Here is a 14692-nt window from a genome sequence, read left to right as displayed (position 1 = left end):
TGTTGACAACAATTGTGTCCAAGTGTCATGAACAGTGGCTCCCTGCACGTGTTAGCCTGCTACCTGCTCCCACTTCACACAGTCCACAGGCTGCCCTAAAAAACTAAGTTCTCCCAGGCCCCAAAGTAAACATATACTCAATGTTCTTCCACACTTTATTGTATCAGAAGCAGCACAGTTCTGAAGGAGACGCAATGAAAGTTATCACAGGTGTCTCAGCTCATCAATATACCGTTTTATCATTTTCATTAACAAATCATATTACAATGGTGCCCTAATTTGCATTATAATTAGTTGTTACAAGACACTGCACATTCTCCTGAGGACACACCATGATTTCCAAGATGCAAGGTCACTCTCAGAACAGTCTCCCAACTAGCGAATGGCGAGCTCACCGAAGTTACAGGGGCTGCTTCCTGTATTCCAACGTCGTGCTTGAAATAGTGCTTTGCAAGATCAGCGTGGATTGTAAGTGGACACAATTTGGAGGCACTCTCCATTATACATTTGGTAGAACCGAAAGACTGCCTGCCTTAACCATACTGTTGTTAGTGTATTAGTGTTTTTATATATTATAAGGATGTATGATATTCCATTCTGTTTAGCTCAAGGAATAAAAAATTTGGGCCAAAATTATAACCAGATTAAGACCAATTCTCTAAGCAAAATAAAGTAAGAGCTGAGGTTAACAAAGATGTAATAATTCTCTTCACATGGCCTTGTACTGTGAACTGCATTAAAAATCTTGAGCTTAACAAAAACCTTTGTAAGTCAACTCATCAAAACAGGCATTTGGCCAATAAGAATTTAATTTCACACCAATAGAACTTTAGAATTTAGATTTATTTAGGGCTGTTTGCACAAGTTCACAGAATATTTAGTTTACTCTAAAAGATGACAAGACAGCTCCCCCTCAGTGAGACCCTGGCCTAAATATATTTTTGCTTTATTTATATAGCAAGAGGATAACATTAAACATGGAAGCTTTCAATTTGTGGCACTGAATGATGATCTACACAGGGCATCCTTCAAAGGCTACAATTAAGGACCCACCTAACTTTTCAGCAATAGAAGCCCGATTGAGGTCTTCCGGCCCATTTGCTTGATATTCATGTTTTATGCCTAGAGAGAAAAAACAACAGTTCTATTTAGAATTATGGCAGAAGCTTACTTCTTTCTCTAAGATATTAAACTGTTTTTAAAGACCACTTCTAATAAGGACAGATAAACGTCAGTATTTACAAACGATGGACTATTACACAGTAATGAGAATAATCAGAAACTACATGCATCAAAATGGATGACCTTCATAAACATAATGCTGACTGAAAGAAGCCGGATTGAAAAAGCAGACATTCCGTGTGATTCCATTTGTAGAAGCCAGGGTACTGGCCATCCTTGTGGAGGAAGGGGCAGAGGACAGCGGTATGAGTGGAAGGGGGCACGAGGGAAGCTTCTGGGGTGCTGCTGGCCATTAGATCAAGAAACAATCATTATGTTCAGTCTGAAAAGTCATCAAGTTCTACAATTTGTAATGTATACTTTTCTATAGATATGTTGTATTTATCAATAAAAAATTAAAAGGCAGTTCTAACAATAATTATTCTTGGTTTTTAAAATATAAATAAAAATATGAATTAGATGGTTTTTGATTGCACAGTTGATTTAGTCAACTGTAGTGAAAAGTAAGTAAAATGGCATCACTTTTGCTATAGAAAACGGCTAGCTCTCCAGTGGTATTACATCACACATTTAAGAAAACCATCACAACGAAAACTGTGAAATGTTACTAATTGCTTTCTTAGAAAAACTAAATCACCATACTGCAGAATGAGCTCAATTATGAAATTATATACAGTAGCTTCTCCATAACCAGCTGCTATCTTTTAAATGGCTGCATTGTTATTCCATCATCTTAAAACCATTTGTCAAGCTGTAGAAAGCACAATAGGTCAGCTTTTGGACCACTCAGGACTGGTTTGAGAAAGCCAGTGGATGGTTTCATTATAAAAAAGGTGATAAGGTCACTGTCAAAGACAGATCACCAGCCAGGCGCAGTGGCTCACACCTATAATTCTGACACCTTAGAAGACCAAGGTAGGAGGACTGCTTGAGGCCAGGAGTTCAAGACCAGCCAGGGCAACACAGCAAGACCCTGTCTTTAACAAAAAAAATTTTGTTTTAATTAGCCAGGCATGGTGGCGCATGTCTGTAGTCCCAGCTACTTGGGAGGCTGAGGCAGGAGGATTTCTTGAGCCCAGGAGTTTGAGGTTGCAGTGAGCTATGAACACACCACTGCACTCCCACCTGTGTGACACAGCAAGACCCTGTCTTTTTAGACAGATCACCAGATCAAGTCTAAATAGTAATTCGCTTTACTAAAAGGCAATGCAGAATAAAGGTGATGAAGAATCTACTCTGAATCTTTTCTGGCTGTGCTGTGAAAGTGTTGAAGCTGAGGAATCATTTTAAAACATCAGTTAACAGACCAGTGAACATGCTTCTGGGGGTCGCCCAACATCAAATCAAATGCATGAAAAACCTAACAAGGCAATGAACTATGCAGCAGCAAGGCTCGGGAAAGGAAGCGAGAATTTTGTTTTTCTGACTAAATAACACACGCCAGGACAAACCTGTTTTACTACAAGAATATAAAAACCAGTCAGTCACAGTAAAACAAACAAAACGAAACCAACATTAGGCCAAGCCCTTGTGACTCTGGCTCACTCAGCTGTTTGGATAGCCATGGCAGGAAGGTGACCGGGCAAACTCTTAGACTAAAGCTCACATGATCCAGACCAAGCCTCCCATTCTATAGCTGACAGAATCAATGCCCATGGAAGTTAAGCGGTTTTGGCCAACGTCACACAGCAGTTAGACATCAAGCTTAACTCTTTGGGCACTTGCCCCATGCTCTTTCCATCATACCAACATTTCCTCCTGGCTGGAGTCTGGCCAGGCCATCTCATCAGGATCCCAATCACCCAGTGGCAAGTCAAATACGACCAGCCAGCTCAAGGAGTGACTGCACTTCTTTGGACATAGATGCATCATTTACCTAAAATTATACAATAGTAAAACTAGAAATAAGAGTACCTTTCCCATTTATGAACATTTCCTTTTTGCAATTTTGTTGTAGCTACTACATTCAAAGGCAATGGCAAATTTACTATTAAATTATGACCACTGCGAACCTACTACATGAGAATCTTGGGAGCCCCTCAAACTAGTTTAAAACCAGTCTGAACACGTGATACACAATGCCGAAGGAACAGTTATTAAACACAGGCCACCCAGACTCAAAGTGACCAGCACAAGGCAGAAGACACGATGAAAAGCTGGGTTCAACCTTATGGTTTTCTCAAAACAAGCATCTTTCCCCCTGGCCTTTTTCTTTTTGCCCAAAGCTCTCCAAGAAAACGAGGTGCTTCTTAGAAAAGTTGCAGCTCCCACTCCAGGGGCTCACCATACCTCCAAATATCCAGAAGTAAAGCCAGACCATACCTTGAAATTTCTTTTTGATTGCATCCTTGGAGCTCGCATAGATCATTTTACTTTTCAGAGGTGCAAGTTCTGGTGCCCTAGATAGAAGGATGTCAAAAATGAAAAAACTTCTTTAGAGAAAGTATAACTTACATCTTTTTAAACATTTGCTTCAGTGACAGGGAGAGGGTCCTCAGACTCTCTGGAGAGTTTTCCTAACTACAAAATTTTTCTATTTCCCTGCTGCCTCAGAGGCGGACTGTCATGGATGGGCATATGCAGAGTCACTCGAGTTGACCAGGGTGAAAAAAAGTAAGAGAACCACTGACTAAAAGTCAGATTAATGTGTCCATAATAAAAGAACGAACATTGGGCACTTTACTGTATAACCCAGTTCTTTTTCTTTAAAATATTTTTTCATTTTTTATTAATAAAGGATTGAGGTCAGGCTAATAATCATATTTAAACAAGGCTTTTAACAGCTTTTCTAGTTGAAAAGTTTCAAAATACAAAAGAGTACAGAGAATAATCTGTAAGTATCTGCCCCCCAGACTTAAGAAATGCTAGTATTTTGGCATTTTTGCTTCAGATTGTTTTCTAGAAAAGAATAAATCACAAATAAAGTAAATGTCCCCTTCTTAATCCTCACCAGTCCCTTCATTTACATCTATTCCAACAGTAGATTCTGAGCACACAAGTACTTGCTTTCCATCCTGATCTAATGCAATACATGTTTAATTGTCAAACTTGGAGTCAAAATCTGAGTTTCAATAATTTTCTTGAAAAACTAGTAAATCCACATGTACAATCTCATAATTCTAAATAGACCTTTCACAAAGATCTCTTTTTTAAGTTATATGGCAACTCAGCAATTATATCTTAATTGTCAGTATTACTATTATCTTGTATTTATAAAATGTTAGCACCTTGCCCCTCTTGAATGGAAACATGCTGAAAACACAGCATATGGTTCAAAACACTTTCTTCGCCAGCAATTTTGAAAAATAACAAATGTTAATAATGGACAGAAAACCTCACACTGCTTGTACATGAATGCCTTCCTTCCAACTAGACCACCAAACCTCAGGCCTGCCTCCACACCACACTACCAACGTATCAAAGAGAAAACGGAGTTCAGTAAGGCCTCACTTAACATTGTCAGAAAGTTCTTGGAAACTGACTTTAAGCAAAATGATGTATAACAAAACCAACTTTTTCCTCACCAATATGTGAATGAACTGATGTTACTGGAGGACCTGCCATACGCTGTTTCGCTTAAAGTGGCAATTTCCAAGAACCCACTGACAATGTTGACTACTGTGTAGCTAAATAGTTTTGAGCATTTAATGACTGCATTTAGCTGCCATATATCCAGGACACTGAATGGACACCCATGAGCGCCGGCATGTGGATCTCAGCTAGTCTACACCCATCTTATTGAGTAGAGATTCTGTTCTTGGGAACCAGGAAGAAGGCAGTCTCTCTCTCAGAGGCTTATTCCTCCCACTTCTAAGGTCCAGTGAGGGAGGCAAAGCCATCACAACCTCAGGACTGGCAGATGTTTGAGCTACAAAGTGTGTACCTTTCTCATGCAAATAATAGGTCAAGAACATGAAAAAGCATCAGCTGTTCTGAGTTTACTGTAACCAGATTGTTAAAATACTTTCAGAGCCACTCCCCAGGCCCTGGACAGAGCTTCTTATGGAAAATGCCTATAATAAGGCTTTATTCTTTTCTTTAAAATAAGTAATAGTGCAAAATAAACTACTGCACTAACAATTTCTTCTTTCTGCTTTTATTTTCCAATGTTCTTTTTATAAGAATGTATAGTTTTCACAGTGGAAAAAATACATTTAAAAAAGTAGGAAAAAATTGCAAATGAAGGAAATATTGACCAGTTTTTAAAAGCCTAAACCGTTAGCTGGCATATCTGCCACTCAGCTGTCAGTTCCAGAAGGGCAGAGACTGTATGTGTTTTATTCACAGCTGTTTTCTAAGTCCCTAACACAATACCTGGCATGGAGTAGAAATACCAAATGCACCTTCATTCAAATCAAAATTGTGCTAATTTTAAGTCTTATCAACTATTATCTTTATGTACCGGCCTCAATGAACAGTAAGCTGCCCCAAACATACACCCTGACCGCATATTTGCACTCCTCACAGCAACCTGGTTTAATCAAGTGCAGTAAAGCCTTACTGAAATGGAACCGCAGTGTATGATCTACTTTCCTTTAAACTCAATTCTTTTAAACTCCTAGCCCCATGCCCCTCACACGCCAAGCTGTTGGTGGCACACAGATAAGAGCTAAGTCCCTCCCTGCCTTACAAAGTATCAAAAGAAGCCTTCAACCACCTCCCCCCACCAAGTCAGAGGGTGTTACTTCCACTTCCCCTTGGAAGCCTGAGAATATTCTATGTGGCTACCTGGCCATATCAAGGAATGTAGTATAATATAAATTAAATGAGGGATACAAGTATAACTTTTGTCTAAAGCTCTATCTCATATACTGACTTACGTGAAAGACCAGAATAATAATTTCAACAGCATTTCAAGAAAAAGGCCATGTAAAATCACTTTATAGCACTATCTAGAGCAATACTGTCCAAAAGATCTTTCTGTGATGATGGAAATGTATATCTGTGCTACCTAATAAGGTGGCCGCTAATCACATGTGGCTACTGAGCATTTGAAATGTGGTAATTCATTCAACTAAGAAACCGAATTTTTAATGTTAATTAATTTAAATTTAAATGGCCATATGCAGCTAGTGGCTATAACGTAAGGATAAGGCAGAAAAGGTAGACCAAGAGAATCTGAGCGCAGCCATTTTGACTGATACCAGACCCTAACCACCCTGAAAAAGGAATTTGCCAGCAAGCTGCCAGCCCAGGACCACCCAAGGATGGATGAATTTACTAAGCTGATGCCTCACAAACTGTGCTTACCTTTCTGTGACAACAATTTATGATTAATTAACCTTTACGGCCTGACCTCAAGACAATGCTGGTCATATACAGCTGTTTCCTAGCAGAATTTCTGAACACATAACAATGTTACCATTGCCTCATAAGGGGTCCTCCTCCCTCCTGCTCAGGAGAGGACCCCTACTCTGTCTGTGGAGTTGGACCTGCTGTCTTGCCTCCGTCTCAATAAATCTTTCCTATAGCTAGTTGGCTTGTTCTCAAATTCATTTCCACAAAGCTAAGAACCCACTTGGTGAGCTCAGGGGGCTTTCCTCCCTTCGTTGAGACACCCCATGCATCAGCTACCCTACTGGACAGTGTGAAATGTAGAGCAAATTATAGTGGGGAAGGAATAGCACTAATTTCTTCAAAAGTAACAAACTACAGAGATACAAGTAAAAGGCGTGTATTTAAAAGAGTAGGAGGCTGGTTCCTGGCATTGCATGTTGGAAAAGTAGGGTTTTGGCTTATAAGTAGGAAATTTAACAAAAATAGGAAATTTTAGCTTATAAAAGCAGTAAATTCAGAGGATGCATAGAAACCTCACTCCTGCCCTTCCCCCACCCAAAACAAATCCATTATTGAAAATCGCATTCTTTCAAGTAGACAAAGAGCAGTCAATTTAGTTTTGGTCTCACGAATATCAATTCAGCTACGATTATGAAACCTTGTGAACAAAAGTTAAATGACAACTGCACATAGCGTGAACATAAATTACTCTGGTCCCAGATCTGGTTCTCCAAGTGCTGACAATAAGAAAGTAATTCTCTTAATAAATTTCACAGCAGCTCAATATTCCTAACATGGGCTTACCACAAAAAAAACATCAACTCTTCTTTTCTGGATTCCTTGGTTTCAAAGCTTGCATCATATAAAGCATAGCGACAATCTTTTTCAGGAAGCATTCCCACAAAATGCTTGAAAGGATCAGTTATGGTTACACCAACATCTCCAACCAAGATCTCTTTGCCTTCTTCTACAATGATGCACTTTTTGTCTGCACTGAGACAAAAAATGACAGCCTTCTTTCTTTTTTTGATTTCTTCTGGTGTGGAGCACTTCCTAACTTTCATGTCATAAAAAATGCGACATACTTCATCAGCAACTTGCACTCCTGAGGCCTATAATGAGAAAATAAATAAAAGGTTTACAATTTTTATCGTGCCAAATGTGAAACACTATTTAACTTCTTATTATAGATGGCATATACTTAAATTTTTAAAGGTATATGCATTATCCAATTAGAAAACTAGAAAATCTGAGCTATAATCACTACTAATTTCAGACATCAAACTTTTTTAAAGATCACATATATAAGTCATTCATCACTATTACGTGGAGGTAAGGAAAGATTCAGCTACAGCTGCCTCTCCTATCTTAAAACCTAGAAAGAAATGCTTCTTAAGGTACTGGATTATTTTCTTCTTATATAGATTGCTGAGAGCCTTGACTGGGGGTAGATTATCTCCACAGATTGTATATCAATGATACATAAAATTCTCATAATTCACAGTAGACAGTCACAGCTGCTGGGTTGGGAAAATTCCATTCCTACAGCATCTCCTTCTCTAATAACAGAAGAATCATGACAAGATTTTTGTTCTATTCACATTTCAAAATTATGTAATCAATATTTAATAACATTATTAGTCACTTGCCATTAAAATTGTTTCTAAAATCTGCAAGTTTTAAATTAAGATTAGAATAAATAAGAAAATAATCACGGCTATAACAAAGAGGATAATTTAACCTTTTATCGTGTTATATTTGTTATTCTGGGATGAAGAACAGTTAAATAACATCCTGATGGAACAAGATCTTAAAGCAACCTTTAATCTTTTCATCTTAAGGAATGTGTTATTAACATTACTACATCCATAATTTTTTTATGCTTCATTAACTACTTTGCATGTTAGCTTTTCTAAAGCAAGAATTAGAATACTAAACCATGCAAAATATTAATGATACCCAAAATTAATGTCAAATAATTTAAGAAATAAAAATGCATATAAAAGATAAGTCCACAGGAGAAAATATTTGCAAATCCTATAAGAAACTTGTATTGAGACTATATAAAGAACTCTTACAACAATAAAAAAGACAACCCAATTAAAAAATGGCTAAAGGATTTGAATAGACATTTCTAGAAGAAGACATGCAAATGGCCAACAGGCACATGGGAAAAATGCTCAACATCAATAACCATTAGGGAAATGCAAAATCAAAACTATGAAATGCCACTTTACACCCACTAGGATGGCTAAAATAAAAGAAATGGACAGTAGCAAATGTCGAAGCTGTGGAAAATCTGGTATCCTCATATACTACTGTAGAATTATAAAACAGTGCAGCTGCTTTGGCAAAGTTTGGCAGTTCCTGGAAAGGTTAAACATGGAGTTAACAGGACCTAGGAATTCCACTCCTAGGTATACACACAAAAGGAATGAAAACGTATCCACACAACACCTGTACACAAATGTTCACAGCAGCATTATTCATAATAGACCAAAAGTAGAAACAACTCTAATGTCCATCAAATGATCAATAGGTTCTTAAAGTTAATAAAGAATTAAAAACAGATCTCCATTCCTCTAACTCCCTAGTCCATAATGTTGATTTATAAGTCACATTTGACCCAACAATTTTTAAAAGAAGGCAACATTTGAAGCTTTATATGTAGCCAACCAAAATCTGAATATATCTGTCAGTATCTAAGTATCTCAAACAACATTCTAAATTCCAATTTGGAAATTAATCATGTACTACTAACTGAAAACAGAAAGTAAATGTGTATCTGCAATCATAATGCAGCTAAATGTCAGCTAAGTTTGGCTATAATTTACCTTAAAAGTCTCATTAAGGAGGAGTTTGGGCTTTTTTCTACCAGAAATAAGGTCTATGGAGGCTTCTCATATCAGGAATACCGTTAGACATTTGTGCTTGAGAAAATTAACACCGAAGACTGTGAAGGAGGAATTGGCACAGAGATTGAAAGCAGAACGTGAATTTTTGAGACAATTACAAACATCCAGAGGAGAAATCTCTGAACTACAGCAGCGAGGCTGAAAACAAAAAAATGTGAGGACATGTCAAAGTCAAACGAATATAGCTGAATGAGACATGAACGACTGGTATCAAAGAAGACCCAGGTAGTTACTAGACTGGTAACTAGACTGTAATGTATGAACGGAAATGGGAATATGGCACAGTATGACACATTAACTCTGAAGATTGTGCAAGACATCTAGGTGAAGATATGATCAGTTGGCAGATGGAAACATAAGCATGGATCTCATAGGATGACTTCACCTAATACATATTTTGGACTAGCCCTCACCATGGCGGCAACAACATTAAGCAGCAAAAGAAAACCAATCAAGAAGACTAAGAAGAAATGATCAGAAGCTAAGAAGAAAAAGAAAGAAGGGAGAAACAGCATCTAAGAAGCCAAGGGAGAGTATTTTGAGGAGGGAGGTATTTGAGAATGACTGAGAAGAGACCACTGGGCTTGGCAAGTGGGCCTGTGAGCATTTCAGTAGACTGGAAGAACAGGGTGTAAGTCCAGGGAAATGGGCTCAGGGCCCAGAGGAATTGAAGAGGTAAACACGGAAAACACAAGGTGGTTAATGGTGAAGGGAAGATTGAATGCTAATTTCATGAACGTTGTCTTTTGACTAGGGAGATGTGTGTGACCATACTAGAAGTTTAAGAGCTTGAAGGAACAAAAGGAGAACCAAAACATTCAAAAACAAACAGAAAACCTAAAACCTAACGAATATTGAGTACTTACTATTGCCAGACACTTCTAAATCACAGCAATTCTATGAGGTAGCTTCTATTATGATTGGTATCTTACAGATGGGGGAATTGAGGCATAGAAAAGTTAGGTAATTTGTCCAGGGTTACACAGGAAATGACAGAACTAAGATTTGAATTTGGGCGATCTGGCTCCAGAGGATACTCTTAACCATTCTTACAATTAACAAAGTCAGAGATCTAAAAAGACTGATGAGATCCAGGTCACAGATGGGAGAGTTAGTCTAAGAAAAAGATATACATTTTCTTCTCTAAAATCAGGAAGAGGGGAAGGCAAAAACAGTGTGGAGGAGTAAGGAAGATATACTACCAACAATTATGCCTGAAAGGCTCTATTTTCTCTGTGAAGTATAAGCCAGGAGGAATAGGGCCAGGGTTTGAGGGCACACTAGGCAAAGATTCAGAATAGCTATTGTGGGGAGTTCCAAAGGGAACCACCTAAGGACAACAAAAAGGGCTCTCAAGATTTCTTAAGGTTCAGCTGAGCTGGGGGAGGGGGTTAGAGGGGGAGGTGGTTGGGCAGGCAATGTGACAGAAAGCAGACACTGATGTCAGGGTAGGTGGAAGGACTCTGCATTCTCCCTAGAAAATTTTATCCAAGCTCAAGCTTTCAATCATCTAAGAAAAATGACTCACATGTTGTTCAGACTTCTGCTCTTTGGAGCTCTCAGCCTTTATACCCAATTTCTTATCTACCATCTCCATCTGGATTATCTTGAAGGCATCTGATGCTCAGCATGTCCAAAATCAAAAACAAGCTGGTCTCCTTCTAACTAGTCTTCCCTGCTCAGTACCTATCGCCATCCTCCTACTCACATAAGCCCCAAATCTAAACAACATTCTTAACTCCTCCTCCCTCACCTTACTTAGCTCTTTGGACTTCCATCTTTCTCCAAGACACTCACCTCATGCCACCCTCCCAGTCCAAGACCAGCCTTTTACCTGGACTGCTACAATAACCTCCCAAGTAGTTGAGGAGCGGGGAGATTAGGTTATGTGTACACCATATTGTTTTCTCTTCCTAGGCAAACAGGAAGACTGCATTCTCCAGCCTTCCTTGCAAGTTCAGTTGGGGCTGGCCATATGTCTGACTTCTGCGCAGCCAAGGTGGGCATAGTGATGTAAACCACTCTCAGTTCTGGCCCTTTAAAAGTGATCTCTAAATATATTAAATATGTACAGCTTTTTATATGTGCATTATACCTCAATAAAATGGTTTTTAAAATATAAAAAATTAAATTAAAAAATAAAAGTGATCTTAAGCTGTCTTCCCCTGCCAAGATGACTTTGGTGGACATATTTCATGATGGATACTCAACCCCGCTGGACTCTGCATGATAGAGACAAATCTTCACTGTGTTAAACCACTAAGATTTTGGGTTTGTTATGAAGTTGTTCTAATACTGTGGTCCCCAGCTCCCAGGCCAAGCACAGCAGGTAAGCCGCACAAGCGAATCTTCATCTGTGTTTACGGCAGCTCCCCATCACTCGCATCACCGCAGAAGCTCCACCTCCTGTCAGATCAGCAGCGGCATTAGATTCTCATAGGAGCTCGAACCCTACTGTAAACCGTGCACGCAAGGAATCTAGGTTGTGTACTTCTTATGAAAATCTAATGCCTGATGATCCGAGGTGGAGCTGAGGCAGTGATGCTAGCGCTGGGGAGTGGCTGCAAATACAGATTATCATTAGCAGAGGGGTTTGACTGCACAATAAATGCAACGTGTTTGAATCATCCCAAAACCATCCCTGGTCCATGGAAAAATCATCTTCCATGAAACCAGTCCCTGGTGCCAAAAAGGTTGGGACCGCTGTAATCTAATACAATAAGACTGCCCATGCCCACTGCCAATTACCTCCACCCTCCAATTTATTCTCTACGTTGTAGCCAGAAATGGCTTTCCATTGATCTGAGGATAAAAACAGCAATAATATTTTAATATGCTACCCACCTCTCTGGCCTTATCTTACAGCACACACTCTCTGTCTCTCACTACTTTGGCCTTCTTTTTCAGTTGTTTGTTTGTATCATGCTCCCTCCCACTTCAGGGCCTTTGCTCATACTGTATACTCTGCCTGGACGTAACACTTCTCTACAGTTCTTTGGCTAATTCACTCTTTAGATCTCAGATCAATCTCAGTTTGCAGAAACATCAGGGTGCAAACCACTACCACACACTCCCATGAGATCACATATCTCTACCCCATAGCACTTACCACCAATTCAATGCTCTATCTTTAAAATTATTTAATTAATGTTTGTCTCCCTAAGAAGGCTATAAGTTCCAAAAGGATTATAAGTTCCTTAAGATAGACTGTGTCTGTCTCATTCATTATTGTGTTCCCCGGAAAGAAATCAAAGACAAATGAGACCCCTAAGAAAGTCTAATGGAGAAGATAAAGACAGCATATATTAAATATAAAGCTTTAATACTTGGTAGAACATTCATTATTCCCTGATAGATTCCAATAGAAGGGAATTTAAAGAAGTTAGAGCTTAAACGGAAGGGGGGTGGGGACAGAGGAGCAGGCAGTCAGGGAGTTTTTCACCAGGAAGCATGGAAGATGACTTGAAGCACTCCAAAACAAGGGGCCCGAAAGGATGAAAAGATAGTTCCTGACAAAGAGAACCCAGCAAATACAATATGAGAGGAAGATAAGGGAGAAGGAAATTGGACACTTGTACTGAGATTAAGTGGAAAAGGCCGCCAATGGCAGGCTCACGAGTCTGGAGACACTGGATATTTTTAAAAAGAAAATGGAAGATGACCAGAGCTGTGCTTTTGGAAAACATATCAAGCCATGCATAAGAGAACAAGAAGAGAACTGTAACAGGGAAACCAGCTAAAAGGCTAGTTTGGCAAGCAAGGCAAGAGGTGATAAAGGCCCTCACTAGGTTAGTGACAACAGTACTAAGGAGAGGACAGGATGGGTGCTGACACTACATAGGTACAATCAATTGTCCTTGACAATCACTGAACTGGGAGAGGGAGGGTGGAAAGGAAGGACTCAGTTTGGTAATTAGGAGACTGATCAATGTTGCCAAATGCGTACTTCCTAATCGTTCCACCTTGGTGGCTTTAGAGACTTTGATATTAGAGCACTACGGTTCTTCATGCCTAGTAACATTATAATAATAAATTCCGCCTGTGCAAATAATCAAAAAACCACAAGGGAAAGTGTATGTTACAGTCAATGAATATACTTAAGTTCGTTACAACTTGGTTTACTTAGTACATCCCAGAAATAGCACTGACATGGAAGAAATGAATACTGAACTGGTCCCTAGATTGATAATGATTTTTATATAGTAAAACTAAAACCATGGGAGCTGACTAAGGAAGCAGGAAATAAAGTCTGGCCCAACACTGCCCAGAGCTCTTCCCTTCCTCTAAACTCAATTCTCCTAGTGACAGCACAACTCCTCTCAACAAGCTGGTAGCTCTTTTATACCTTTGACTTCAGTGGGTGAACTGGAAATCTGGGGTAAAGATTAGTGGGATGGAAAGATAAAATAATCCTTAAGAAACTGCAGTTTGTTAATATCTTGGAGATCGGCAGGGCATAGTGGCTCACGCCTATAAGTCTACCTACCCCTCTGGGAGGCCAAGGCGGGAGGACTGCTTGAGCTCAGGAGTTCAAGACCAGCCTGAGCAAGAGCAAGACTCAGTTTCTACTAAAAATAGAAAAATTAGCTGGGCACAGTGGCATGCACCTGTAGACCCAGCTACTCAGGAGGCTGAAGCAGGAGAATTGCTTGGGCCCAGGAGTTTGAGGTTGCAGTGAGCTATGATGATGTTACTACACCCTAGCTGGGGCGACAGGATGAGATTCTTATCTCAAAAAAAAAAAAAAAAAAAAAAAATTCCTGTATTAATTCTGATGGATTTGTTATCACAAAGCAACACCATGGTGAATCTTAAAATAAAACAAAAACGGTTGTAACAACAACATACAGAACCATCTGTTCTTTATCTTTACATTGTGCTTTCAACTAGTAGAAAAAGGTCCTCTCCCATCAATCCCAGTTTTTAAATATTTGTTTAAAACATTAGATTATTAAGACTAACTTGTTCAGCTGTTGAGAAATCTAAAGTGTATTTTAAAAAGCAAAATCTAATCCAGTTTTGATTTTAAATTTATTTTTTAAAAGTTATTGATATTCAAAAACACAGTTTTAACAATAAAGACCATTAAAGGATAGTCTGACATAGCACCAAAATTTGCTGCACAGTTGGGAAGAAAAATCTTGAGAGCAAAAATAGATTGCTATCATAACAAGAGCTCTGTGATTACCTTAAAAAGATATGCTATCCACAACTTCAGTTTCTCTGTGCTCTGGTGTTCTGTATCAGTGACCACTGGAGAATAACAGCTGCTCTTAGAGCTCCACCCCCGTGTCAAAATAGTAGCTGTTAAACAAATA

General features: G+C 39.0%; 1 protein-coding gene across 1 annotated transcript in view; it reads right to left on the bottom strand.

Moving 5' to 3' along the window:
- Positions 1–224: 224 nt before the first annotated feature.
- The window catches only part of DSTN (destrin (actin depolymerizing factor)), a 32414-nt gene continuing 17946 nt past the window's right edge, over positions 225–14692 (bottom strand). The window contains exons 2-4 of the mRNA XM_012640465.1: positions 7264–7571; positions 3505–3581; positions 225–1122 (exon numbers count right to left, since the gene is read on the bottom strand). Coding sequence (XP_012495919.1) covers positions 1013–1122; positions 3505–3581; positions 7264–7571 — 495 coding nt within the window. The 3' untranslated portion in view covers positions 225–1012. The remainder of the gene's footprint in view (positions 1123–3504; positions 3582–7263; positions 7572–14692) is intronic.

Source organism: Propithecus coquereli, unplaced genomic scaffold, assembly GCF_000956105.1.
Source record: "Propithecus coquereli isolate 6110/MARCELLA unplaced genomic scaffold, Pcoq_1.0 Scaffold153, whole genome shotgun sequence".
In the NCBI taxonomy this organism is placed as follows: Eukaryota; Metazoa; Chordata; class Mammalia; order Primates; family Indriidae; genus Propithecus; species Propithecus coquereli.
Note: the sequence above shows the minus strand (reverse complement) of the source record. Positions and strands in the feature narration are given on the sequence as shown.